Source organism: Mesoplodon mirus (genome assembly GCF_964341445.2).
Source record: "Mesoplodon mirus genome assembly, chromosome: 6".
Classification (NCBI taxonomy): Eukaryota; Metazoa; Chordata; class Mammalia; order Artiodactyla; family Ziphiidae; genus Mesoplodon; species Mesoplodon mirus.
The window spans coordinates 78,723,530-78,747,113 of record NC_138982.1 but is presented as its reverse complement, the minus strand read 5'-3'; the positions used below and the strand labels follow the sequence as shown (position 1 = coordinate 78,747,113).

The 23,584-nt window shown below is 53.9% G+C and overlaps 1 protein-coding gene across 1 annotated transcript in view; it reads right to left on the bottom strand.

Annotated features, from left to right (window-relative positions):
- Nucleotides 1-2,390: 2,390 nt before the first annotated feature.
- Nucleotides 2,391-23,584, bottom strand: part of SEMA5B (semaphorin 5B) — a 121,478-nt gene continuing 100,284 nt past the window's right edge. The window contains exons 5-22 of the mRNA XM_082625339.1: nucleotides 20,951-21,013; nucleotides 20,487-20,585; nucleotides 19,826-20,039; nucleotides 18,873-19,158; nucleotides 16,423-16,558; nucleotides 15,041-15,248; nucleotides 14,724-14,931; nucleotides 7,650-7,767; nucleotides 7,319-7,500; nucleotides 6,066-6,209; nucleotides 5,717-5,864; nucleotides 5,354-5,579; nucleotides 4,948-5,166; nucleotides 4,287-4,457; nucleotides 4,035-4,184; nucleotides 3,659-3,703; nucleotides 3,009-3,214; nucleotides 2,391-2,771 (exon numbers count right to left, since the gene is read on the bottom strand). Coding sequence (XP_082481465.1) covers nucleotides 2,613-2,771; nucleotides 3,009-3,214; nucleotides 3,659-3,703; nucleotides 4,035-4,184; nucleotides 4,287-4,457; nucleotides 4,948-5,166; nucleotides 5,354-5,579; nucleotides 5,717-5,864; nucleotides 6,066-6,209; nucleotides 7,319-7,500; nucleotides 7,650-7,767; nucleotides 14,724-14,931; nucleotides 15,041-15,248; nucleotides 16,423-16,558; nucleotides 18,873-19,158; nucleotides 19,826-20,039; nucleotides 20,487-20,585; nucleotides 20,951-21,013 — 2,982 coding nt within the window. The 3' untranslated portion in view covers nucleotides 2,391-2,612. The remainder of the gene's footprint in view (nucleotides 2,772-3,008; nucleotides 3,215-3,658; nucleotides 3,704-4,034; nucleotides 4,185-4,286; nucleotides 4,458-4,947; nucleotides 5,167-5,353; nucleotides 5,580-5,716; nucleotides 5,865-6,065; nucleotides 6,210-7,318; nucleotides 7,501-7,649; nucleotides 7,768-14,723; nucleotides 14,932-15,040; nucleotides 15,249-16,422; nucleotides 16,559-18,872; nucleotides 19,159-19,825; nucleotides 20,040-20,486; nucleotides 20,586-20,950; nucleotides 21,014-23,584) is intronic.

Sequence of the window (23,584 nt, the reverse complement as noted above, 5' to 3'; positions counted from 1 at the left end):
CAGAGCTTTTATTGTTCTCTTTGCTTTTGGAGTGATGCTGAGACACCACCATTTAAAATCCCCAAGTCTCTGCCTTGGTTTTCAGTATAACTGTTATTGTATTTTTTGGCTTCCTGAATTCTCTAAATTTTCTGCAAGGAACACGTAATATTTTAAGAAGAAAATGCGTGTGTGTGTGTGCACGTGCGCGCGCGCACACACACACACACACACACAGGTATTTCAAGACAAGAGGGCTCAAGAAGGCCTGGAGCAACAATCCGGCATTTTCCTGCCTCTTGCTGAAGGTTCTTGCTGAGACGGCAGGGCCTATGAAGCCCCTTTATCTTTCACACTTCAGCTTCCTGACACCATGCAGCCATCCATGTGGCCTCAAGCACCTGCCAGAGAGCATCATACCCTCCTTGTCAGGGAGCACATTCCTGGCTTATTCACCTCTGGGCCAGGACTGGCTATGAAGTAGCCTTTGCCAACCATGCAAGCTAATCTGCATGCAGTGTGGATCCTTTCCTGAGTTATGGTCATGCCTCCAAAAACACAACAATTTTTATAAACAGAGAATTCAGGGTGTGTGTGTGCGCATGCACACACGTGCGGTGTGTATTTTGCCATGACACACATGGGTTTCCACTCCACTGTTGCCATTCCAGTCAATAGTGGCTGGGCATGACCCGGGAATTCTCCATGACTGCTTGCTACAGACCTGACCAGTGCCTGACATATATGAGTGGCCCCTGTGAAGCAGGCACCCTGGGCCCCGGAACACTCTTGAACTTCATTGGCTCTACCAGGTTCAAGGGAATCCAAAACCCCAAGATCTAACACAGGCCCCTACAGGCTCTGGATTCATGGGGTGAATAGAAACTCAGTGAGGAATCCCCAAACTGCAGAAATAGTCATTATGTCCCCTGAGCTCTCACTGACTGGGCTCCACCTTGGCCTGAGGACACGGCTATTGCAGTTGAGCCAGTAAGCACAAGGGAGTCCAAGACGAGGTCCAGGAAGTGCTCTTTTCTTCCTCCTCCTCCCCTCCCCAAGATCCTCTACTTCCTCTACCACCGGGATCTCACACTTTACAGCCTGACCTACAAATAGACTTTGCTGCAAATCCTGTAAGAATTGATCCAGCCAATTAAGTCAGGAAATTCCTCTCTAAATTTAACATGTCCATCAATCTCATCCAAAATGGTAGCACTGATTTGGTGGGCTGAGGCTTTGAGGCTATTTTGATTTAATCCAGCAAAAACAACAGAGGGCTTCCCCCACCTCACAGATTTACTCATTTCTCAGTCAATTCTGGTTTTATTAAACTCAGCAATGTACGCACCTCATAAAATAATCTTCATCAATACTCCCCTGCTGGACTCACACATTTCCACTGCGGAAGTGTTGCTGATTAGAGCTGCTAAGGCAATGGGCAGAAATCTCCTGTTGTATTGCCTTTGGTGTACTTGTGTCCCTACTTGTGAATCTGTGATTATCCCTCTTTTCCAACAAGGGTTTAGGGCAATGTGTGTATGTGGAGATTTACTCACAAATGGAAAGTTATCCTCTATTAAAGTCAAACGCTACTGGGGTCATCTCCCTCACCCTGAGAAGACCATCTGTCACCCCAGTGCATTGCTCTAATTGACCAGACCAGGCCAAGAGGAGCCCACACACATATGCACGAAGACAACGTTACATTTGGAGACTGGATATCATCTTTAATTAATAATGCCACAGCCCAACATTCTTTTTGTTGCTGTGGCAGATTGTGATTGTGTGTGTACATGTGTGCGTTCCTGAACAGATGGGCCAGCAGAGACTCCCACGCAGGTCTCAGCCAACAGCTCTGTTGAGCAGCAACTGGAAAGCAGTCTCCAGAGCAGCATGGAGACTGGACTCCTGCCTCCCGTCCTCCTGGGTCACCTTTCGTGCACTCTGAGGGAAAGGCTGAGGAATGTGCCAGCGCAGATGAAAGGACTTCTCAGCAAAGATCAGTCTCCAGCCCCCAGTCCTCACTGCCTCTGACCAGAGGGATGTCACTGGGTAAAGCACAGACTGCTAGGCAAAGGTGGACAACCTGGGCCAGCCTTGGTCCCCATGTCACACTGGGGCAGCACCACAATGACCCAGCCCTGGGCAGAGAATCCAGAACTACTGGGGCCATTTGACTAGTTTCTTTCAGAGATAATCAGGATGTAGCCCAGGCCCTTCCTGGGGCCAGCCAAAGAGGGGCAGACTCAGCCCGATAGCTACACGGGCCGTCATTTCCAACCCAAACCTAAAAGCCTGCCCTCCTGCCATCTCCACTCTCCAATTCCCTCACACGCCTAGTAGGTCCACAGCCCAGACATGGCAGGGGAGATCAGCATGATGGTGGGTTCCAAGGAGGCCATGAGAGACCCGGGCTGAGCTGGAACTGCAGCCGTGTGCCAGCCTGAAGCCAGCCCTCTCCCCCATGGTCACCGCCAGCCAGAGCTCTTTGAAGCCAGATGGGACCCCACAAGGCAAGGCAGCAAGTTCTTGGCCTAGTGCAGAGGGAGAAAACCAAACTGGCTCCACCGTCCCACCTCCACCTGCTCTGTGCCTTAGGAAGGCAAGGAGCCCAAGTCCCCAGGACAGTGGTATCAGCTGTTGGGGAAGCACCGTTGTCCAGGTGAGGCCTCAGGCCGGAAGCTGTGTTTGTTCAGTGGACTCGGGTAGTAGGTGGTTGTGTACACATTGGTCTGCTGCAATGGGTAGAAGTTGGCTCTGTCATCGGGGATCAGGTTATTCTTATTCAGGGTCTGTGGGAGAAGGAAAAAACAAGAGAGGAAGAGGTGAAGGGAGAGACAGGGAAAGAGGACAGGCCAGAGCAAGGAAATCAGGAGCCAGTCAATGAGAGAACGTTCTGGCTGCTGACACAGTGTTCTGTTCACCACACCACTGCTCTCTCCCGAGTGCCCAGCCTAGTTATGTCCAGCCTAGGGCCAGGACCACTGCACCCTTCACCCTGCCCTCTGCTTCTCCGAGAGGACTCCCACCTTGAACTCCATGGGTGTGTACTTCTCATTCTTGGGGGCACCCCCGCCCTTGTAATGCAGGTGGTTGGGGGTGGCGGGATGGACGAGCGTCGACTCCTGGGACTGGTGCCGGCAGTGCTGGCAGGACAGGTACACCGCCAAGGTCAGCAGCCCAGAGCCCAGGAAGCAGGAGATGCCTGTGGCCACCAAGTGGAGGAGACTGAACCCTGGGAGAGGGAAGAGACAAGAGGTAAGGAAAGGGCCGCTGTCAAGACCCCCAACTGCCTCCCAATAGGAGGCTCTGAGACATAAAGGGAAGGGCTTTGTAGCCAGAGTCATGAGAAACAGGAAGGCTGCGTGGCCTGTCACCAGGGGCCTGTCTCACAGGACCACCTGTGGCTTGGGTCAGAGGAGGCAGCCAGTGGTGTGGAGTTGGGTGACTCTTCTTGAATACAGACTTGACCACCACTTCTTAGCTGAGGGGCATGGATGGAATTGCCCAGACTCTCCTACACGTGGTCTAAAGCAGTGCGGGACCTCAACAACGTTTGTGGGTCTGGAGTGAGAAGTGGAGACACTCCAGGTTTCGGAGTAGGTGGGTCTCCTCCTTGGGGAGGGTGGGGGGCGTGGATCGAAAGGCAGCATCATGAGGTGGGGCAGGTTCCTTTTACCTCCACAGCCAGTGGCCTCGTCCACACTGGAGGCAGGCAGGATCACTGCAAGAAGACAAGCAGAGTGGGTGTAAGAGGCAGGGAGGAGAGGACATGGGTCCCACCAGGGCTCGGTGTGTGTCTTGGAGGACCCCTGGGTCAGCGCTGACCTGTGGGACTGCACCTGGGGACCTTCATTTCCCTTGGTCTCCCCCCAGGCCCCACCTCTAAGAAAGGTCGGCCCATTCATTAAATGAGGAAGCACGAAGGCCCAAAGTGTGTGAACCTCCCGCCCCGGCATTTCATCCTGCACCCCCCAGGATACTTCAGAAGGGGACGGAAGCTGGGGGCTCAGGGCAGGAAGGGTTGGTGTGAAGGTGCTGGCTCGAAGACCTACCGGGCATCTCCTTGTAGGGGCAGGGGCGGCTCTGGCTGCTGTTTCCAGCACAAGTGCTGGGCCCGGGGACCAGCTCCTCGCAGTGGCGGCCACGGCTTTGGACTCCATCCTCCGTGCATGCACTCCACTCAGACCATGGCGACCAGCCTTCTGTGGGTTGTGGGTTGGGATGAGGTTAACCACCCAGACTCCCTTAGTGGGGACGCTCAGGCTCCGCATTGCTCCCCAGGCCCTGCCAGATGCACTCAGTACCTGGGCAGGCCTGTGTGGCGCACAGCGCCTCCTCCGTGTGCAGCCCGAGACAGATGTCCTCGCCCGGGGAGGGGGCGGGGCTGCTGCAGGAACGGGTGCGTTGATAGTGGCCGCCACCGCAGGAGGCTGAGCATGGGGACCAAGAGGTCCAGCAGGACCAGGCACCCCGCACTGCAAGGTGATGGGGTGGGTGAAGAGGGGCTGCAGGTGCAGGCATGGCCCAAGACAGTCTTCTACCCCGTCCCAGGCTAGGCCTCTCAGGGCCACACGGCCCTCAACATCCGCCCCGCCCCAGCCCTACAGTCCACTGTTAGGGAGTCCCCCTCCCCTCAGGGGTGGCAGGGGAAATGCAGGCTGCAGACAGGGCACCAAAAACCAACTCCGCCTCAAATCAAGCTCCTTGTCTAGCTAACCCATTAAAGGAGAGAAAACAGCGACACGGAGGGTGAGGAAATGCCCTGGTCCCTGGAGGAAATGCCCTGGTCCCTGCCATGTCCATGTTCAGGGCAGAAACTTGCTCTGGGGCCCCTGTACAGAGTTGGCAGGGAGGAGAGGTCTCCAGGCAGGAGTTAGTTGTAGCCTGGGGAGGCCTGAGAGTTTCCCCGTGAGGGTTCCCTGGGCGAGGGTTTCCCTGGGCCGAGATTCCTTAGTGGAGGGTTACCTGGACAAGCTTGGGGGTTGCAGTCCTGGTACTCGTTAGCGTCACCCACACACGGCAGGCCCCCATTGCGGGGCTCCGGGTTCGTGCATGTCCTCTTGCGGACGCGGAAGCCCAGCTCACAGTCCCGGGAGCAGGAGGACCACGGACCCCAGGCGGCCCAGCCCCCGCTCACCGTGTGCTGGGAGGTGCCCCCGCTGCGCAGGAGCTCCTCCACCAAGGCTGGGGGGATACAGAGGGGCTGGCCTCAGCCACAGAGGGCTCCCACGGCAGCCCAAAGGCCTCCCGCCTGCTTCCAAACCGCACGTCCCCTCCCCGCCCCCTCCTCCCCCAGCTCTCACTCCCGGCCCCGCCCCATCGCTCTGGGCCTGGGAGAGAGGGTGGCGGGTGGGGAGGCGCAGGGCTGTACCGTCCGTGTCGCAGGCTCCAGAGCCGTCCGCGGGGCAGGTTCGGGTCTCCGTCCTCCTCCGGCCAAACTGCAGCCCGTGGGGGTCGGCCAGCGGCGCGCGGCACGTGAAGCGGAAGCGCTGCTCCTGCCGCGCCCCGCCCTGGGTCACGTTCACCGGTAGCCAGGGCGTCCAAGGCGTGTTGCGCCGCACTTCGGGGCAGCCTTCATGGTTGCAAGTCTTGAACTCCTTCGGCGTGAGGACTGGTGCTGTTGCACAGCCTCGCAGCCCCAGGCCTGCCCCGCGCTCCGCCCCCCGCCCCGTCTCTGCCCTCCCCTTGGCTCGAGGTCCAGGCATCCCGCGCCCGCCCCCGGCCCGGCCCTCACCACGCCGCAGCCTGGGCAGGAGTTGCCGTTCTCACAGGCCCGACGCCGCGATTGCACACCGCTCCCACAGTGGCTGCTGCACTTGCTCCAGGAGCCCCAGGATGCCCAGAAGATGGGCACCGGGCAAGGCGTGTTTTCATTACAGAACCTGACGGGGAGAGGGGGAGGAGTCGTTACTCTAAGGAACGGGCACCCCTTTCCCTATGAGAGGTCACTGGGATTGCGAGACTGGGCAAACGAGGGTCCACTGGACCACCTGGAGAATCCAGGCCACCTTCTAGGGGGCCCAGGAAGTCGGGGACCTCGGGGCTGGCTTGTTGCAGAAACCAATAGCCACGCCCTAGCTCACCGTTCCTCCCGGCTCTTGCCCACGCAGATGCGGCCCCCGTGGCGCGGAGCAGGGTTGCTGCAACTTCGCTGACGGACCTGGAATCCAATCCCACAGGAGGTGCTGCATAGGGCCCACGATGACCACGGTGTCCACGCCCCGTTCCTGGTGGGGCCGGAGGGGATAGAGACAAATGACCCTCTGAGCTCTAGCTTCTCAGATCTAATCACATCTGCATAGATGGATTTTGTATTGTTGTCAGGAAGTGCCATTGACAGGAGATAGCTCCTAACCAGGCCTTCTCAGGAATGACTTATTCATTCATTTGTTCACTCCTCGAACATGCATTGAGAGCCTTCTTCCATATATCAGGCTGTGCTTAGGGTTAGAGCACAAAGATATACCCACATGGCCTCTACTCGCAGGGGAAAAGGACATATTCTCTAGAGAAGGCCTTTGCCATCTGCAGCCTTTGTTTCAGCCTTGTTGGTTGGCAGACCCTGGTATTCAAACCCATGCTCTCTCCCCCATTCTACTACTGCACATGCTTTGCTCCAACCTCAAGACACCACCCACTCTTGTCTCCTTTGCCCCTAATTTTCAAATTTTGGCTCTACCACTTATGGGCTGTTTAAGGCTGGGCAATTTACCGAAACCTTCTGTGCCTCATCATACTCTTATCTTTAAAGTAAGGATAATGATTGTATGCCTACCCCATGAGGTTGTTGTGATGGTTAAATTAATAAATGTAGTGTATATAAAATTATTTTAAGAGTGTCAAGAACTATGGGTTATTTATTTTAACCACTTTAGGGAGTCCTCAGGTAGTAGGCAGTGTGCAAGCTCTCTCTCTCTCTCTGTCTCTCTCTCTATATATAATATGATCTCATTTAACCCTCCCAACAACCTTCAGGCTGGGCACTGTAACCCTCATTTAGAGAAGCTCAGAGTGGTTAGGTAGCTACCACCATCCCATGCTGTCCCTCCTGTTTGGGACTGCAAGGCTTATTGAGGATATGATCTGGCTAGGGATAACTCCCATGCCTCTTTGTATTAAGAGCACTGCAAGGCAGAAAGTTCTCTCCCACTGGAGTGGAAACTCTCCCAGGGCTCATGTTTCCTGCCTCAGACATCAGCCACCTGTCCAGTGCCCTGCACAGCCCTGAAGTGTTTTCTGTCCTTTAGTGCAAACAGCTGGCTGGCGATGCCCCGTTCCCTCCATCCCCCTCTCCCATTCCAAGGCCACCGCCAGCAAGCCCTGCGTCCTCACATACCTGGAGCAGTTGGCAACGTGGATGGCTGGCCCCAGGCAGTCATAGCCCCCACAGCGGGGTCGAGGGGAGTCACAGGCCCGGGCCCGACACAGGCAAGAACCTGAGTTGTCCCCATCTAAGTGCTCACACGGTTGCCATGGTGACCATGGGCCGAAGCCCCCATCCCGGGTCACATTTTGCACCTGCAGACACACACCAGGAGCAGGACCCTGTCACACAAGGCAGGGACAGGGAAGGTACAAGGTCCCAGGGCTGTGGGGACACTGATGGAGAGTCATGGCCTGAATTCGGGGGAAGAGGTCCCTGGTGGGGGGCACAAAAGGGTTCTCACAGGACATGCTGTGATGTTCTGGGTCCAGAGGCTCATGTTGGAGCTGTCCTCGAGTGTGCTGCAACGTTGCTGCTTCCCGTCCCAGCCGCAGTACGGGTCCCGTGCCCCCAGGCATGCCCTGCCAGACAGAGGTCCAGAGACTCAAGCCCACTGGACTCCCACCATCACCTGCATCCCAAGAATACACATGGACACTCTCCTCTGGGCACTTCTTTTTTTTTTTTTTTTTTTTTTTTTTGCGGTACGCAGGCCTCTCACTGTTGTGGCCTCTCCCGTTGCGGAGCACAGGCTTCGGACACAGGCTCAGCGGCCATGGCTCACGGGCCCAGCCGCTCCGTGGCATGTGGGATCTTCCTGGACCGGGGCACGAACCCCTGTGCCCTGCATCGGCAGGCGGACTCTCAACCACTGCGCCACCAGGGAAGCCCTGGGCACTTCTTTCATTCAGTTGTCCTCCACAATAATAATGAAGTTCATTGAGTACTTACTGTGTGCCAGGCATCATTTTAAGCACTTTAGAAGCATGAATTAACTCAATACAACAACTCAATGAGGAAGGTACTGTTATTATCTTCATGTTACATGGAGGAAACCCAGAGCCGACCATGGACTCACACTATGGTGCTCCAGAACCCACACACTTAGCCAAGAGATTACTGCCTTCCCTGAGTCTGGGTGCCCCACAGTCCTCATCTAGGGCCACAGGTGAAGATGTGGTGAACAGAAATCCAAAGAGGTAGTTCCTCCCTGCTAGACACTATGATTATAGTGATGGAAAGGACCTTACAGATGACCTGGCCCAGTGGTTCTCAACCCTGGCTGCACGTTAGAATCACTAAAGGAGCTTTTAACAAACAATTTCCTTCATTAAAAAAAAATAGTAGTTATTTATTTGGCTGAACCGGGTCTTAGTTGCGGCCTGCAGGATCTTTGTTATTGCGTGAGAGATCTCTGTTGCGGAATGCGGGCTCTTAGTTGAGGCATGTGGGATCTAGTTCCCTGTCCAGGGATTGAACCCAGGCCCCCTGCATTGGGAGTGCAGAGTCTTAACCACTGGACCACCAGGGAAATCCCTAAAGGATTTTTTAAAAAAATACTGATACCTGGGCCCACCCCAGACAAGAATTTCTGGGTGGGTGGGCTGGGGATTTAAAAGCTTGAGGGTGGGGCTTCCCTGGTGGCGCAGTGGTTGAGAATCCGCCTGCCGATGCAGGGGATGCGGGTTTGTGCCCCTGTCTGGGAAGATCCCACATGCTGCGGAGCGGCTGGGCCCGTGGGCCATGGCCACTGAGCCTGAGCGTCCAGAGCCTGTGCTCCGTGACGGGAGGGGCCACAGCAGTGAGAGGCCCGCATACCGCAAAAAAAAAAAAAAAAAGCTTGAGGGTGATTCTAATGGGAGCGAGACTGAGAATCACTGGGATCCATAAAACAACCTTTTCATTGTACAAAGGAAGAAACAGTCACAGAGAAGGGAACAGGCGTTTCCTCAAGATCACGCAAACTGTACTTGGCAGAGCTGGGGCTAGAACCTAGACTTCCCCTCATGCACTCCCCACTCTTCCCCTCATGCACCTGCCTCCCAGCTGGAGGCTGTGTCTTACTTCACACACTGAGTGAACGTGAGCCCATGCCTCAAAACACAGGTGCAGGGTCAGGGGACACCTGGGCATAGTCCAGGGTCACCTGGGCATCCACGTTTTGTGCTGCTCAGTGGCAGGACCCAGAGTCCAATGCATTGGCATCATAAGAATGAGCTCAGGCTGGGATGAGCCAGGGGTCACATCCCAGGTCCCCATTATTCCTAGGCAGGTCTATCTCAAATGAGCCAGGAGAGGTAACAGTTCACATGCTGATGCATGTCCCAAAGCCCCCACTTCTCATAACCTAGGCCCCTCTCTTCCCTTTTTACTTCTGACTCAGTCATTGTATCCTCTACAATTTTCAACAACAACAAAAGTTAAATCTCTACTGGTAAGACTCCAAGGAGGGGAAAAACAATATGGGAGTTGTGGAATCAGGATTTGCTGTCCATTGCTAAGTAAACAGAATATCAGATTCTGGAGCCAGAAGGAAGTTCCCTCCAATACCCAGAGAGCCCACTGCCAACCTCAGGGGATTCGCTGGGCCCCTTCTGCCTCCTTTCGCCAACTTCCACCCTCTCTGGCCAGGCCTGGCTGCTCCACAGCAGTGGGCCTGCTGCAGAGGGTCTAGGAGAGCACTGAGAGTGAGGGTGAGGAAGTATTTGGAGGTTAGAAAGCAGAAGAGGTTTGGGGTTAAGGAGGTGCTGGATGACAAAGAGGGTGGGGGAGCCCATGCGATGACATGAGTCTGCAAAGGGATTTTCCTTTGGCCAAAGGGGCCAAGGCTGCCCAGGGCTAAAGGGGTACACAAAGGAGTCAAGGGGCTGCCCATTTTGGTGTCTTCAGGATAGAATCTTTCTTTTCTCTTGAAACTTCAGGGAAAGTCACCTGTCAGGTGAGTTCTTTATTTTCAGTGAGTTCAACAGACCAAAGAGAAAAGAGGTTATACAGAGAGCTTATAAAGAAGAGGGTGGGGCTTCCCTGGTGGCGCAGTGGTTGAGAGTCTGCCTGCCGATGCAGGGGACGTGGGTTCGAGCCCTGGTCCGGGAAGATCCCACATGCTGCAGAGCAACTAAGCCCGTGCGCTACAACTACTGAGCCTGCACTCTAGAGCCCGTGAGCCACAACTACTGAGCCCACGTGCCACAACTACTGAAGCCTGTGTGCGTACAGCCCATGCTCCGCAACAAGAGAAGCCACCACAATGAGAAGCCTGTGCACTGCAGTGAAGAGTAGCCCCCGCTCATGACCTCCGATAAAGGAGGTGATGCGTGGGGTTTCAGTGAGTGACAGCTTTGCTGGACCCCAGTAAACATACCCCAGCCCACCTGGGAATCCAGAACACTCATCTGTTTCTCAAGACTATGTTTCCATTTTATTCTCTCAAGGACAATTTGTGTGAATTATACAATGTACGGGTGCTCATATTTTCATTTGGGATCAATGGTTTGATTTAGGTGTGTTTCGCCAGCAAATACATCAAACTAGACATCATAGGACTGAATATAATACATGTGCAAAAGTAGTCTCAGCATCCTGTGGTTTTGAGGTTTTGCTTACTGGCTGACATTTGGGTCAAATTTGCTGCTAGCAGATTCAGCCAATCAGAACTCAGTAAAGCCCACTCCTGAGTGTATTTCCCTCAGTTCTCAGAAATGGGCATCAAACTCTAGAAGCACTGATATGGCACTTTATAAGCAACATAGATTAAATAGTTTTAAAAAAACTAGCCATGATGAGTGATTAATAATAATACATACATACATACATACATATATACGATTCTATCCATCAAAAACAAATGTCTGCCAGTAGAGAGAATGGATGAGAGCAGGTAATTTGAATTGATTTACACAAGATAAAAACAGAAGATTCTGGAGGAATGCAATTTGCCTCATGCTACTTCTTTCATCTAGGGCCTAACCAGTTCTACAACAGTTGTTCCCTGTCTTGACAACAAATTAGAATCTCCTGGGGCTCTTTTAAAAAGCTTAAGCAAACAAAACAAAAACCCCTCCTATTTCTGGGCCTGCTGGACTGGAGTAAGCCCAGGCACGAGAGTCTTTGAAACACTCCTCAGGTGATTGCAATGAACAGCGTTAGAACTGCCGTTCTAGGGCCACTTTTGTCAGGGTTCTCAAGCCAAGAGATGAAGTGCCTCATCTTTCCAATCCATGACAGGATAAGAAAAGAGTGAAGAAAAACACAGAGTGGATGCTGGCCCCAGCCCCTCACTCAGGATCCCTTGCCCTCAGCCTCTCCTGCTCTCAATTCTCCCAGAGAAGAAAGAGGAGACCAGATTCTCCATGGACACGCCTGCCCTGCCCTGCCCCAGTCCTGGCCGCCTGAGGGGACTGGCGAGACTCCCCTGGCACCAGCGCCTGAGCTCTTTTCTTGTCCACATTTGCTGCTTTTGGCCAAAGGCCACTCCAGAGCTTCCAGAGCAGAGAATGTTCTTAAGAAAATTAAAGCTCCAAGCAGAGGAGAGTGAGTGTGTCTCTGACTATAGGAGTGGGTGGCAGTTTAGAGGTCCTTTCATAAAAGCAGCCAACAGACCAATAATATATCATCATGTCTTTTTTACTGCAGTGTCTCAAGCAGCCATTACAAAAGGCAACAGGTTCATTTCATGGGCTCCAAAGCAGGACAGAGATGGACGGTGGAATGTGCAAGCAGGCGGATTCCAGCACCGCGTAGCAAGAGTTTCACAATGGGAGCTGTCCAGGGTGGAGCTTGGGAGCAAGTGACCATTACTTAAGATGGTAGTGGAACAGGGCAAAGACCCCCTGCCAGGGAGGGAGGTTGGGATAAGCTGGCAATAAGGGGCCCCTCCCTCCAGGGCAGCATGAAAGGCGTGCTGGAAGGAGGAAGGGGGCAGTTCTTCATGCATAAAACACCTGCTTTGTAGAGCCAGTCAGCCATTCACTCACTCTGCTCGTCCTCCTATGAGCACCAGTCTCTCTGGCCAGGCCGGGGTCCTGGTCGTGCCCCATGGGGCTGAGGTTTGCCTGAGTGAAAGGAGGGTGCTGGAGACAAGCCCCTGGATTCTGGACAGAGGAGGGCTTACCCACCCTCAGCTTCCTGCCAGCTTTGGAAGGAATGAGGAAAGAAGCAGGAAATGTCTCTCATGGGACACAGTAAAACCCCGTGACAAACTGCCTCACAACAGCATAAATTCTGATATAGTGTGATGGGCAGTTGGCTCCCAGACTCCTGGAGCGCACAGCTTGCTGGCAGCATGGGCTTACTCTGGTCATTTTATAACTTTGCAGTAATGAGACTGCACGTTTTAGATCCACCTATAGCTTTATGGCAGGGTTTCCACTGTACATATCAAGGTCTCTTATCCCAAACTCAGGAAACCAAAAGTATCAGAAGCCGAACTGACCTCTGTCTACCTTGCTGTTCCACCTGGCTCTCGTTCCACTGCAGACCCCTTCACGTCATGTCTGGCCTAGAGCCACAGCAGCTCACGCTGGCCAACCATCTGCCCCGAGACAATGCTGCTTGCCACTGTCTGATAGATCTTTGTAAGACACCTATTCACACTGCCCATCACACCACTCCCCCCTTCAAAGACCACTTCAGTGCCCCCAGTCACAGGATTCAAGTCAAAATGCTCCCTTGGCATTCTCAGCTGGCCTCAATCCACTTTCCAGTCCCATTCCCCACTCCTCTCCTGCACCAGCCTGCTCTCAGGCCAAGCAATCAATCAACTGCAGGATCAGTCATGTGTAGAAGGCCACTTTGTGCCTGGGGCTGGGCATGGCCCCCTGGTGGAGTATAAAAAACACTGGGACACTGGACTTGCCTTCAAGGATTTACAACCTCTTAAAGAACATGGTACGTGTGAAAAGCTTAATAATGACACAGCAGTTAAAGAAGAACATAAGAGGGAAATGCCATGATTCATTGCCAAGCAGCGCTGTCCGTATTCAGCGTCACAAATTCTGAGACTCCAGAGAGCCCAGGAGACTGGAGGGCCCCTAAATGCATTTGCGGAGATAAAAAAGGAATAAGGACACTAGCTACCAATGATGACTCGCTGGACTAGGCACTTCGTGAGCATTATTCCCAATCCTTACAACTCCTCTGCCAAAAGTAAATACCATCTGCTTCATCACATTCCCCCTATCTTACCCAGGAGAAAGCCAAAGCTCAAAAGGTTAAGTAAGTAACTTGCTCAAGATCATGTAGCTGGCAGATGATGAAGCTGAGATGGAGTCCCAGGTATATCAAATTCCACCATGCATGTCTCTCCCATTATACCCCATTCTCTCCCCACATGTCAGATTCAGGCCAAGGGCTCTCTCCCCAACCAGACATCTAGAGCCCTGAGGGAAATGAGAGTGTTCCAGACCTATTTCATCTTGCCTCCCTCTTCTCACACCGACAGCCCCGTGAAGTGCTCTGAGCATGGCGGGGCTTCGCAAATGTTTGGTGCTTTGCTGATGGAGCCCTGTGCTGGGGCTGAGGGAAGCTTGGGTATCTGCCCACTGCACTCGCCTCCCCCTCCCAACACCCCGCTGTCACACCATGACCTTCTAGCCTCCTCCCTGGCCCTCCAGGCCTCTGCTCAGATCCCAGCACACTCCACCGGGGCTGGAAAACAACCCTTGGCAGCCTGGATGCCATTTGTCTCCCAAATCTTGAGGACAGATGGGCACAGCCAGGAGGTCCCTGTGTTGCAAAGGCCACAGAAGCCCACATGGCTGTGGCTATGCCAGCTAAAGGCAATTTTTGAATTATCTCCAAAATGAACGGGTGCAGCTCAGGGTAGCCTCACATGCTTAGGAGTCTGAGATACATTTGCATTTGGCTTTGGAATAGGCTTTTGTTTCCCCCTTAAACGTCAATGTCTTTATTGCCAAATTTGTGAATCCACCTGAAGCTAAGGTATGGAAACTGATTGCAGAAGCTGTTGGGAAGCCAAAGTCCTATCTCCACATGTTTCCTCACCTCCAACCCACCCATGCCAGGCCTTTCTGCCTCTTCTAAGTGGGGAAGTTAGAAACAAACGTGGGGCTGACTCAAAGTATCATCTCCTATCTGCCCTCACATCTGCATAGCAAGTGCTGTGGTTTCAAAGATAAAGACCACTCTCTGAACTGAAGGGACTGAGAGTAAATCAAGTGGTCTAGAGATGGCCACCAGGCCCTAACTGTGGGCTTGACAACAGGGATAACGACAGCCACCACCGTTTGCTCAACACATATATCCCCCAGGTGAGTGATAAGTGGTTTCGGCAGATTATCCCACTTATCCTTCACAAAAACCCTGCAGAGATTTTATGAGGAGGAAACCAAGGTTCAGAGAGGTTAAATGACTTGTCCAAAGGCACACAACTGGAGATTGCACCAGGATGCCACACCAGGACGGCCTGACTCCGAAGCTCCACCTCTTAAGCCCCAGCTCCCAGCGCGATCGGCAGGGATCTGCGTCTGGAGGTGCACCCGCCCGGCCGCCCGGCCGCCTTCCCGCAGCGCCCGCTTACCCCTGGCTGCGGTAGGCGGCGCACCTCTCCAGCGGCACCCGCAGCACGCCGTCGCTCAAACCCACGAAGAGCGCGCGGGCGCTGTGCAGGATGCGCAGGCTGCGCAGCGGCTCCCGGCGCCCGGGGGGCAGCACGTGCAGCTCCTCCAGGTAGCAGCCGCGGAGGCTGCGGCTCGTCGTGGACAGCGCCTTCAGGATGGTGCCGGACTCTGGAGGGGCCAGATCAGGGTGGCCTTAAAGGCCCCGGAACCTCGCGGCCCAGCCCCTGCCGCTCAACCTCCTCCCACCCCGAGCGCCGGCGGGGCGGGGCGGCCTCACCCGTGCCGATGTAGAGCACGTGGTAGAGCGTATCCTTGGCCTGCACAAGGTCCACCACGAGGTGTGAGAAGCGCACGCTGTCCTGGGTGACACAGGGCTCGGGTGTCACCGGCTGCACGGCCTCGCTCATCAGGAACAGGCGCTGTGCATCCTGCAGGCTTCGCTCCGTCAGGTTCTCGTTGGGGCCCACCTCGGGCAGGGTGCCGCACTGCGGCAGGGAACCGGGTCACGCATGCCCAGCCGCCGGGCTGCCGCGATCCCGTATCCCTCCTTCCTCGCAACCCAGACTCTGATTCTCCAATCCCTTCTCCCCGCCCCCCAAAATCCCCCGCTAAGTGCCCTGCACCCTCTTCCAGGAAGATGCCTCATCTTTGGGAACTAAGGGAAAATGAGGCTGGGAAGACAGAGGATGAGGGACCTACCAGGGATGGAGAAGAGGACAAGCAAGATGAAAGGGGGGCTGGATTATCTAGAAACTGATCATATGACTGTGGATAACAAGTGTCCTGTTATTTCATGCTGTCGCTGTAGGTGCCCCTCCCCCATGTTGGGCCAAGCCCTGCCTTCCTTCTCCCGTGTCCCTATCAGCTCAAGGTTCTTACGCCTTCTAAACCAAAGCTGGAAGGCAACTACCATTTATTGAGCACCTACTACATTCTACAGACCACCTCAGGTGCATATCAACCCTCCAACGTATCTATGAGGTCGATGGTATTATCCCCATGTGCCAGATAAGGGTAAAGAGGCTCAAGGAGGTTGAGTGACTTGCCCAAGGTGACACAGAGAGGGCTAGATCTGGGTCAGGATTGTACTACTGAAAAGCCTGAGGTCTTTCCCTGCTCCATTCTGCCTCCTGGTCAGGAAGTTGGATGGATATGCAAATCAACCATCTGCAGTTTTCTCTGTCCCATGGCTACTTCCCCTTCTCCACATTGGGGATGCTCACACCACCCATGGCTGGGCTCTGACCACTCCTGGCACTCAGAGATCCTCCAGGCATTAGTACCCATACTGGGTAGACTGCAAGCAAACTCCAGCTAAAAATCCCTGAATTCTGGCCAGATAGCTTGTGACTGCTCTCCTGGTTCCCTACACTGAGTAGAGCTGAGGTGCCCCCTCCCTGCCTCTCTGGAGGTGAGGGGTCACATTTAGAGATGGCTCAGAGCAGGCTCCCTTGCTCTGCATCCCACCCACTCTCCCCTTCTTGCTCCACAGTCTTGAGGTTACCACCCTCTTAGGGAACCTTCGCAGACCCCACAGATGGGCATAGATCGGCAGGGACACATTTGGTGGTTGCACTAAGTAGTTGGGAATCAGCTTGCGGCTGGTAGTCTGGGGGAGGGTGGTATGTGAGGAGAGGGAAAGGGGAGGAGAAGCTGTACCTGGAAATTGGGGATGGGGTTGGCGATGGGGAGCCAGGCAGCCCTGGGGTTCTCCTGGTAGCGAAACGGGCCATTGAAAGCCTGAGAGATGGCACTGAGGTTGAAGGCGCAGACAGCAGAGGCGGCAATGCTGTTTCTGAAAGGCAAGAGATGGAGGCGTGCTGCCTTCCCCGGAGGCCTCGGCACCTTCCCCTTAAATCCCATGGCCAGCTGTCAAATCACAGCATGGCACAGCTCCAAGGCTTCCTAGGCACCTGTGATGACTCTGGTGCCTTCTGCACCACAGGGGTATCACAGAAGGAGGAAACATGGTTTTCACACCGTGGAAAGCCTCCGGGAGAGAAAGACCCACTGATGAGAAGCACCGGTGGATCCGTCTGTGCTACCTCCTCATCCCCTTCGTTTATTCAGTGGGAGGGTCAAATAAAGTCAATGGTTTTCAAACATTTTAGTCCCTGGCCCACTGTAAGAAATATATTTTATATTACAGCTCAGTAGGACACACACATACATGCACATATACACATTTGCAATGAATTTTCATGAAGCAATATGTACCCTTACTAAATACATTATACTCTGATATTTTTATTCCAATCGATTCTGCTTTATTTATTTTATTTAAAAAAAAAAAAGAAAAACCAACAACAACTTTGTTGCCAAACCAGTAATCTATGCTGCAGCCCACCACCCGCAGCCAGATGACCTCTCAGATCCCTTTCAGTCATGGATTCAGACGTTTCTATGAGTCTGATGTGGGCAGTTCGGAGAGAGGATACCACTAGACCAAGTGTTTCCAGGGCTGTTCTCTGCACTCAGTCCCTCTCCCAAATGTGTGCATTTCGCTCCCCTCCGCCTGGTCGCAGTCCCCACTGTCTCCTCCAGGATGCTGCACTGTCCCTGCAGCCCATCCGGTCTCCTCTGATCCATTATCCACGCAGCAGCCAGAGTGAGTGTTACAAAATGCACATCTGAGCTAGTCCCTGTCCTCCTTCAAACCCTCCAATAACGTCTCCTTACTCTTAGGATAAAGATCAAAACCCTTAAAGGCCCTTCTGGGCATAATCCTCCCACGCCCACCCCTCGGCTGACTCTCCCGCCTTTCGCCTCCTCACCCGCCAGGTTCCTGCCACACGGGTCACCCCTCAGTTCCTCAAACATTTTTTCCCACCCCAAGCTTTGTACATGTTGTTCCCTCGGGCTGCAATGCTCCTCTCCCCTATCTACAGGATGATTCCCAGTCATCCTGTAGATGTCACTTTCTACAGGAAGCCTTCCCTGATCATCGACCCTCCACCCTGATCACAGCTTCTCTGCACACTGCCCTTTCCCTCTGTAGAATCTATTACAGTTAAAACTGGCCATTCTCGAGAATGTAAGGTCCTTATGGGCAGAGTCAGGTCTGCTCTTGCTCACTGGTGTGTCCCCCATCCCCCTGACCTCCACCATGACAAGAACCTGGGGCATGGTGAAGGTGCACAATACGTAAACAATTTGCAGTCTACACTAATGCTGCTATTTTCCCTTGATGCCTCTGCAGTGACTCCTGCCCTTTGCTCACGGCTGCCCCCACCTTCTGCTGCAGATAGCTCATGGCCTGTGTGGGCTGTGCTGCATGTCTGTCCCCTGGCTTGGATGGCTTCTCTGCTCCAGCTTCCCTGCTTTACTCTCCTCCCTGTCCATCCCCTTAGACTATCCTTCCTGTAGCTAAGCTGGCCCTCATCCAATGCCTGCTATCTGGGGCCCTAGGTAAGCAAACTCCACTCTATGCTTCATACGTTTCTGTCCTTACAAAGAACCCAGCACAGCATGCTGTACAACAAATGTGTTTCTTGGTCTGTGCCGCCCATTCAGCATTCTCTATAAAAAAAATCACCTGAATGGGTCAGCCTTTACACAGAAGAGGCTGTGGAAGGAGGGTCTCATGATCTCCATGGGGGTTACCCTTCCTCACACCTAGGAAACAAAAGGGGTTCTAATTCCCAGCCTGGGTTTTCCAGGGCAGTCGGGATTGCCAGAAGACTCTGATAGTTAGATTTAGCAGGATCATGGAGTCCTGAGGTTGGGAGGGTAAAGAGTCCCCTCCGAGCCTCCCCGATGGGCAGCTGCTGGACCCTCCTGAGGCTGCCATCCCCTCATTGAAGGCAGCCTATTTCACTTTCATCACCAGCAAGTTGTTCCTTCCTGGAGCCACAATCCAGCTCCTTTTACTTTCTTCACATCTGGCCTAGGCCTGCCCGTCACAGCAACCCAGAACAAGGGCTCACCTCTCAGGAGGCAGCGAGTCACAAAATCCTCAGAGGACGCAGTGCAGAAGGCACAGCAATCCCCATTTTACAGAAAGAGAAACAAGGGCTCAGAGAGGGACTTGCCCAAAGCCATCAGGCTTCGAAGCAGTTCAGAGCGCATTCCTGACATCCAGGGGAGGGTGGGGAAGGGCAGGGACTCACACATTGGTGGTGAAGACCCCGTAGATGAGGTCCTGCTCCGGCAGGTGGAAGGCACTCTGCAGCTCGTTGTAGTAGAAGGGGACCTCACCCGGGCGGGAGCAGTTGAGCCGGGCCTTCATGAACGTGGTCCAAGTGTCCTCCAGCAGGAACCGGCCCCCCATGTCATTCTTGCACACGCGGGCCACCCGAGAGTACACGGTGCGTCCACAGTCATGCTCCACCGCGTTCTCCCGCAGCAAGAAGTATGCGAACAGCCCGATATCATAGGCTGCTACAAAGTTTGGCTCTGGGGGCAGAAGAGGAACAAGGGGTGGGTCAGGCCAGGAGGGAGGAAGGGGGCAGAGTTGGGAGTACTCGACTACTTCCATTGCCTCAGATGGGCATCCTGACAACCTCCCACCAGCTTGGTGACCTGGGGGCCCTAACCCTGTTCCCACCTCCAACGCAAAGTGCAGTTATAATAATAGTTAACACGGATGACTGAGCACTCACTGTGTACCAGACACTGTTATAAGTACTTTATATGGATTAACCCGTTTGATCCTCTTAACAAGCTATGAGGTATATACTATGATCATCCCCATATTACAGATGAGACCATTGTGGCACAGAGAGGTCAAGTACTTTCTCAAGGCCACACAGCTCGTTAGTGGAGAAGCAGGGATTCAACTCCAAGGGGCAAGAAACTCAAATCACCCTCCTCCAATCTCTTCTTTCCCATAACCTTTCCTCCTCATCAATTCCTAACTCTTTCTTTCCCTTCGTAGCCTGCCCTCTACCTGCTCTGGGTCCTCAGGACATCTGTGGTTTCATCCACAGTCCCTCTCCAACATGCTGTGGTCCTTGGGTGACCATCTGCCCCACTCTGGTTGGGCAGGAAGGAAACTGATGGGGGTCAGGGTGGGCTGGCTGGCTTAGGACCAGGGGAGCCCCCCGGGGCTGGATCTCCTTACCATTGAGCCACTTGGAGTTATACTGGGCAGTACGAAGCGGTGGCCTGCTGCCCAGGCTGCGGTAGATGGCGGGGTCCCGACCTGAGAAGTCGATGACCGTGGCTGCGTAGAGCTCCCCCTGGGAGGAGATGACGGCTGTGGAGTTGTGGCGCGGGTCGTAGGGGCAGCGGGCCACACCGTTGATCTTCTCCACGGTCCGGCTGAGGTTCCCCACCTGGGGATAATGGGGAGATGGGGCGCTTTTCCCCAAGACCCTGGGGCTGCCTGTTCTTTCCACCCCAGAGTTTTGTTTCCTCCTGGGTCCCTGGTCTCTCTAGGCCTCTGCTTCCCTCCCCCTCCTCCTCAATGCCCACCCCACAGTCCCTCTGAGGGAGCAGCCGTCATGGAGGGGAAGGTGTGCCAAGAGTCAGGGCCCTCCAAGGTGAGGTTGAATTTTGATGAACAACGAATAATTGTTTAGTGTAAAGATTCCCCCAATCTTGCCTGGGACATACTGATACTAACATACTGTCTGTTTTTTACCTGAAATTCAAATCTAACTGGGCATCCTTTTCGTTTTGGTTTTTGTGTTGAACTGACAGCCCCATTCCAAGGCTGTGTGCCTGAGTGAGAGAAACTCTTGGTGTCCCCCTCTGTCTGCCTGATGCTGCACAGCCCTCACCTGTCTGCTGGAGCACACTGGGGAAAAGGCATTGGTCCCACACATGAACACTTTCCGGCCAGTGACAATCAGGACTCGCACGTAGTTCTGACACTCCTCCTGAAGCAAGAAAGGGGAAGCAATAGAGGGACAAGCTCTCCAGCTGCAGAGCTGGGTGTCTTTCCCTCACTCCACTGCACCGCAAATATTCAAAAGCACTCTGCTCTAGATCCACCGCACTCTGAAGCTGAGGTTGCACCTGTGGATGTCTCCCCTCCCCACCACCTCCCTCCCAGGCCGGCTCCCTGCCTCACCGCCCACTCAGATGCTCAGGCTGCATCCTCACCTGCACCAGGAGCCCCTGGTTCCTCCAGGCTGGGCCTCTCATGCAGGTGGCCTCGTGCCCACACGGTGCCCCTCCATCCCTACAACCACAAGCCTCCCGCTGGCTCTAAGCCAGGCCCCTGGCTGCCAAGGCCACGTACCTCGGTCTTCCCTTTGCTTTGGCAGGAGCGACGCGTGTCCTCGTTGGAGGCCCACTCTGTGGCCTGTGGGAGGAGCACACAGACATCACACGGCTGTGCCACTCACAGCCAGAGCAGGCAGCAGCCGTGGCTGGAGACGACAGAGAGCTGGGAAAGGGCCAGACACGACCTGCAGGGTAAGGTTCCTCTCACAGTATCCACGTGGACCCGGCAGGGCTGCCAGACTCCTTACCCCTAGACACCCCCTCAGCCCAAAACCCTCCACACCTGCTCGGGTCGGGGAAGCCTGGAGTAAAAACCGCCTTATCCCACATCGTCCCCACGCGGCTCCGGCCTGGGACCTCCCCAGCCCTTCCTTCCCCAGGTTAGCCAAGGAACTTTGAGTGGCCAAGGACCTTCATTCCCACCCCAGGCCCTGAGTGGGAGATCGGAATTGTGCCTCCAGTATGTGCCAGATGTCCCTCGAGGGAGGAAAGTCTAGATCGGCCAATCTTAGATACAGGAGATTGATTTCACCTGCCCACTCCAACCCTGCAAAGTTCTGCATGACTTGCCGCTGGTATGTGGTAGAGCAGAGATTGGAACCCACGTCCCTGGTTCAAAGGCTACGTGTTTTTTTCCTCTTCATCCCACTGTCTCAAGGACCTAGGACTTCCCCTTTCTTACTTGCTACCCTCGCCCCACCTTTGTACAGGCTGCTTCCTTGTTTCCCTGTAGTATCACTCATGCTCTATCGTGGGGTCATGTTTTGGGGACACATCTTCCACTCAGGGACTCAGAGGACATTGCATGTTCTCCAGTGCCCAGGGCTTTAGGAGAGGGCTGTCCCCACCCAGAAAACCCCGTTCCCCTTCATCTGTTCTGCGTATACTCTCTGAGAGCCCTCCCAGTCACTGAAGAGCAGCTGGAGGGAGGAGTGATACCCTTCATGTCCAGGCAATGTCAGCCCTGGAGTGTGGCTCATTATATACTTCTGGGTCACATGTATAAACATGAACTGCCTACCTGTCCTGGGAGAGGGAGCCCTGAGCAAGCAGCTCCTCTATCCAAATGGGCGAACAAAAAAAAAAAAAAAAAAAAAGAAAAAGAAAGAAAGAAAAACAATCCACCTGCTTTTAATTTCTAACAAAGCTCCTTCTAGGCGTGCAGTCACTGCCTGCCGAGCTCCAGAACCCAGGATATGGGAGGTGCTGGGAGCCAGAGCGGCTGGGCTGTTCTCTGCAGTCCAGGCTGCAGCTCACCCACAGCCCCAGGGCGCCTGCCTGGTGGGGCAGTGGCAAGGCTGACTTCTGCAGATCCTGGATTCGGGAGCTGGGTGGTGAGTTTGGTCATGCCTCCATCAGACTGATGACCAGGCTGGGCTCATCCTGCCATGCCAGGCCTGGAGCTCAGGTCTCTGCTCCCAGACCTTGGAGAAGGGCAAATGACCCCTGGGATCTGGCCACAGAGCCATGAGCTTCTGGCCAGGAACAATGGAGCCACTGTCATACTCAGTACCACATCAGCTCCAAGACTGAGCCTGATGTGAGAAGAAAGAGGGACATGAACAAGCAAACTCAGGGCCTCTGGGGGCAGAAAAGGGTAATGACCCACATATACTGCAGATGTCCAGGCCTAAAGCTCTGGACAGTGGGTGGCTGCAGGGGGACTGTGTGGACAAAAGGGCCTTGCTGGGGCCTTGGGGTCCCTGAGCGCCGGGGCACTTTCAAGGGGTCAGCCTTATTTCTAAGGGGTGGGAATCCCATTGTGAGGGTTGGGGGCTCATGCGGGACAGCTGTGTACAATCAAAAGGTGTTAGACAAAGTCACATGGAGCTGAGCACCAGGACAGGCACTTGACACACCCCTCTCTTCATTTTACAGGTGAGGAAAATGAAGCTCAGAGAAGTTGAGCAATTTTCCCAAGGTCACAAAGCTAGTAAGCAACAAACCCAAGATGCAAACCCAGACAGCTGACACTAGAGCTAAGCTCTCTCTGTTACATCCTGCAGCCTCTCACAGTGAGTAGATTTCTCAAATCAAAAGTTAGAACATATGGCCTGAAAAGAATATGTATATTTATAATGATAACAGCACAGAACAGGCTTGAGTCATTTTATTTATTTTTATTTTAAAAATTATTTTTATCAAAATAATGATGAGCAGAATTGAAAAAGTTAAATAGTATGAAAAAGTAATTTAAGAAGCCCCCAGCAACCGACTCTTCTCACACCCCAACTCTCCATTTCCCAAGGAAACTACTTTAGACTCCTTTAGCTATTTTTCTGTATGTGTTTTTTTTAAATCCAGTTTCTCAAAAACATGTGTCATGGGCTTCCCTGGTGGCGCAGTGGTTGAGAGTCCGCCTGCCGATGCAGGGGACATAGGTTCGTGCCCCAGTCCGGGAAGATCCCACATGCCGCAGAGAGGCTGGGCCTGTGAGCCATGGCCGCTGAGCCTGCGTGTCCAGAGCCTGTGCTCTGCAACGGGAGAGGCCGCAACAGTGAGAGGCCCGCGTACCGCAAAAAAAAAAAAAAAAAAAAAAAAAAAAAAAAAAGCGTCAATCTCAGACTTCATCTTCTGACTTCCTGTTACGGAGGTGAAGATTTTTTTCCACTTACCCATCCCCATTCTCCCCCACCCCAAAGCACACATA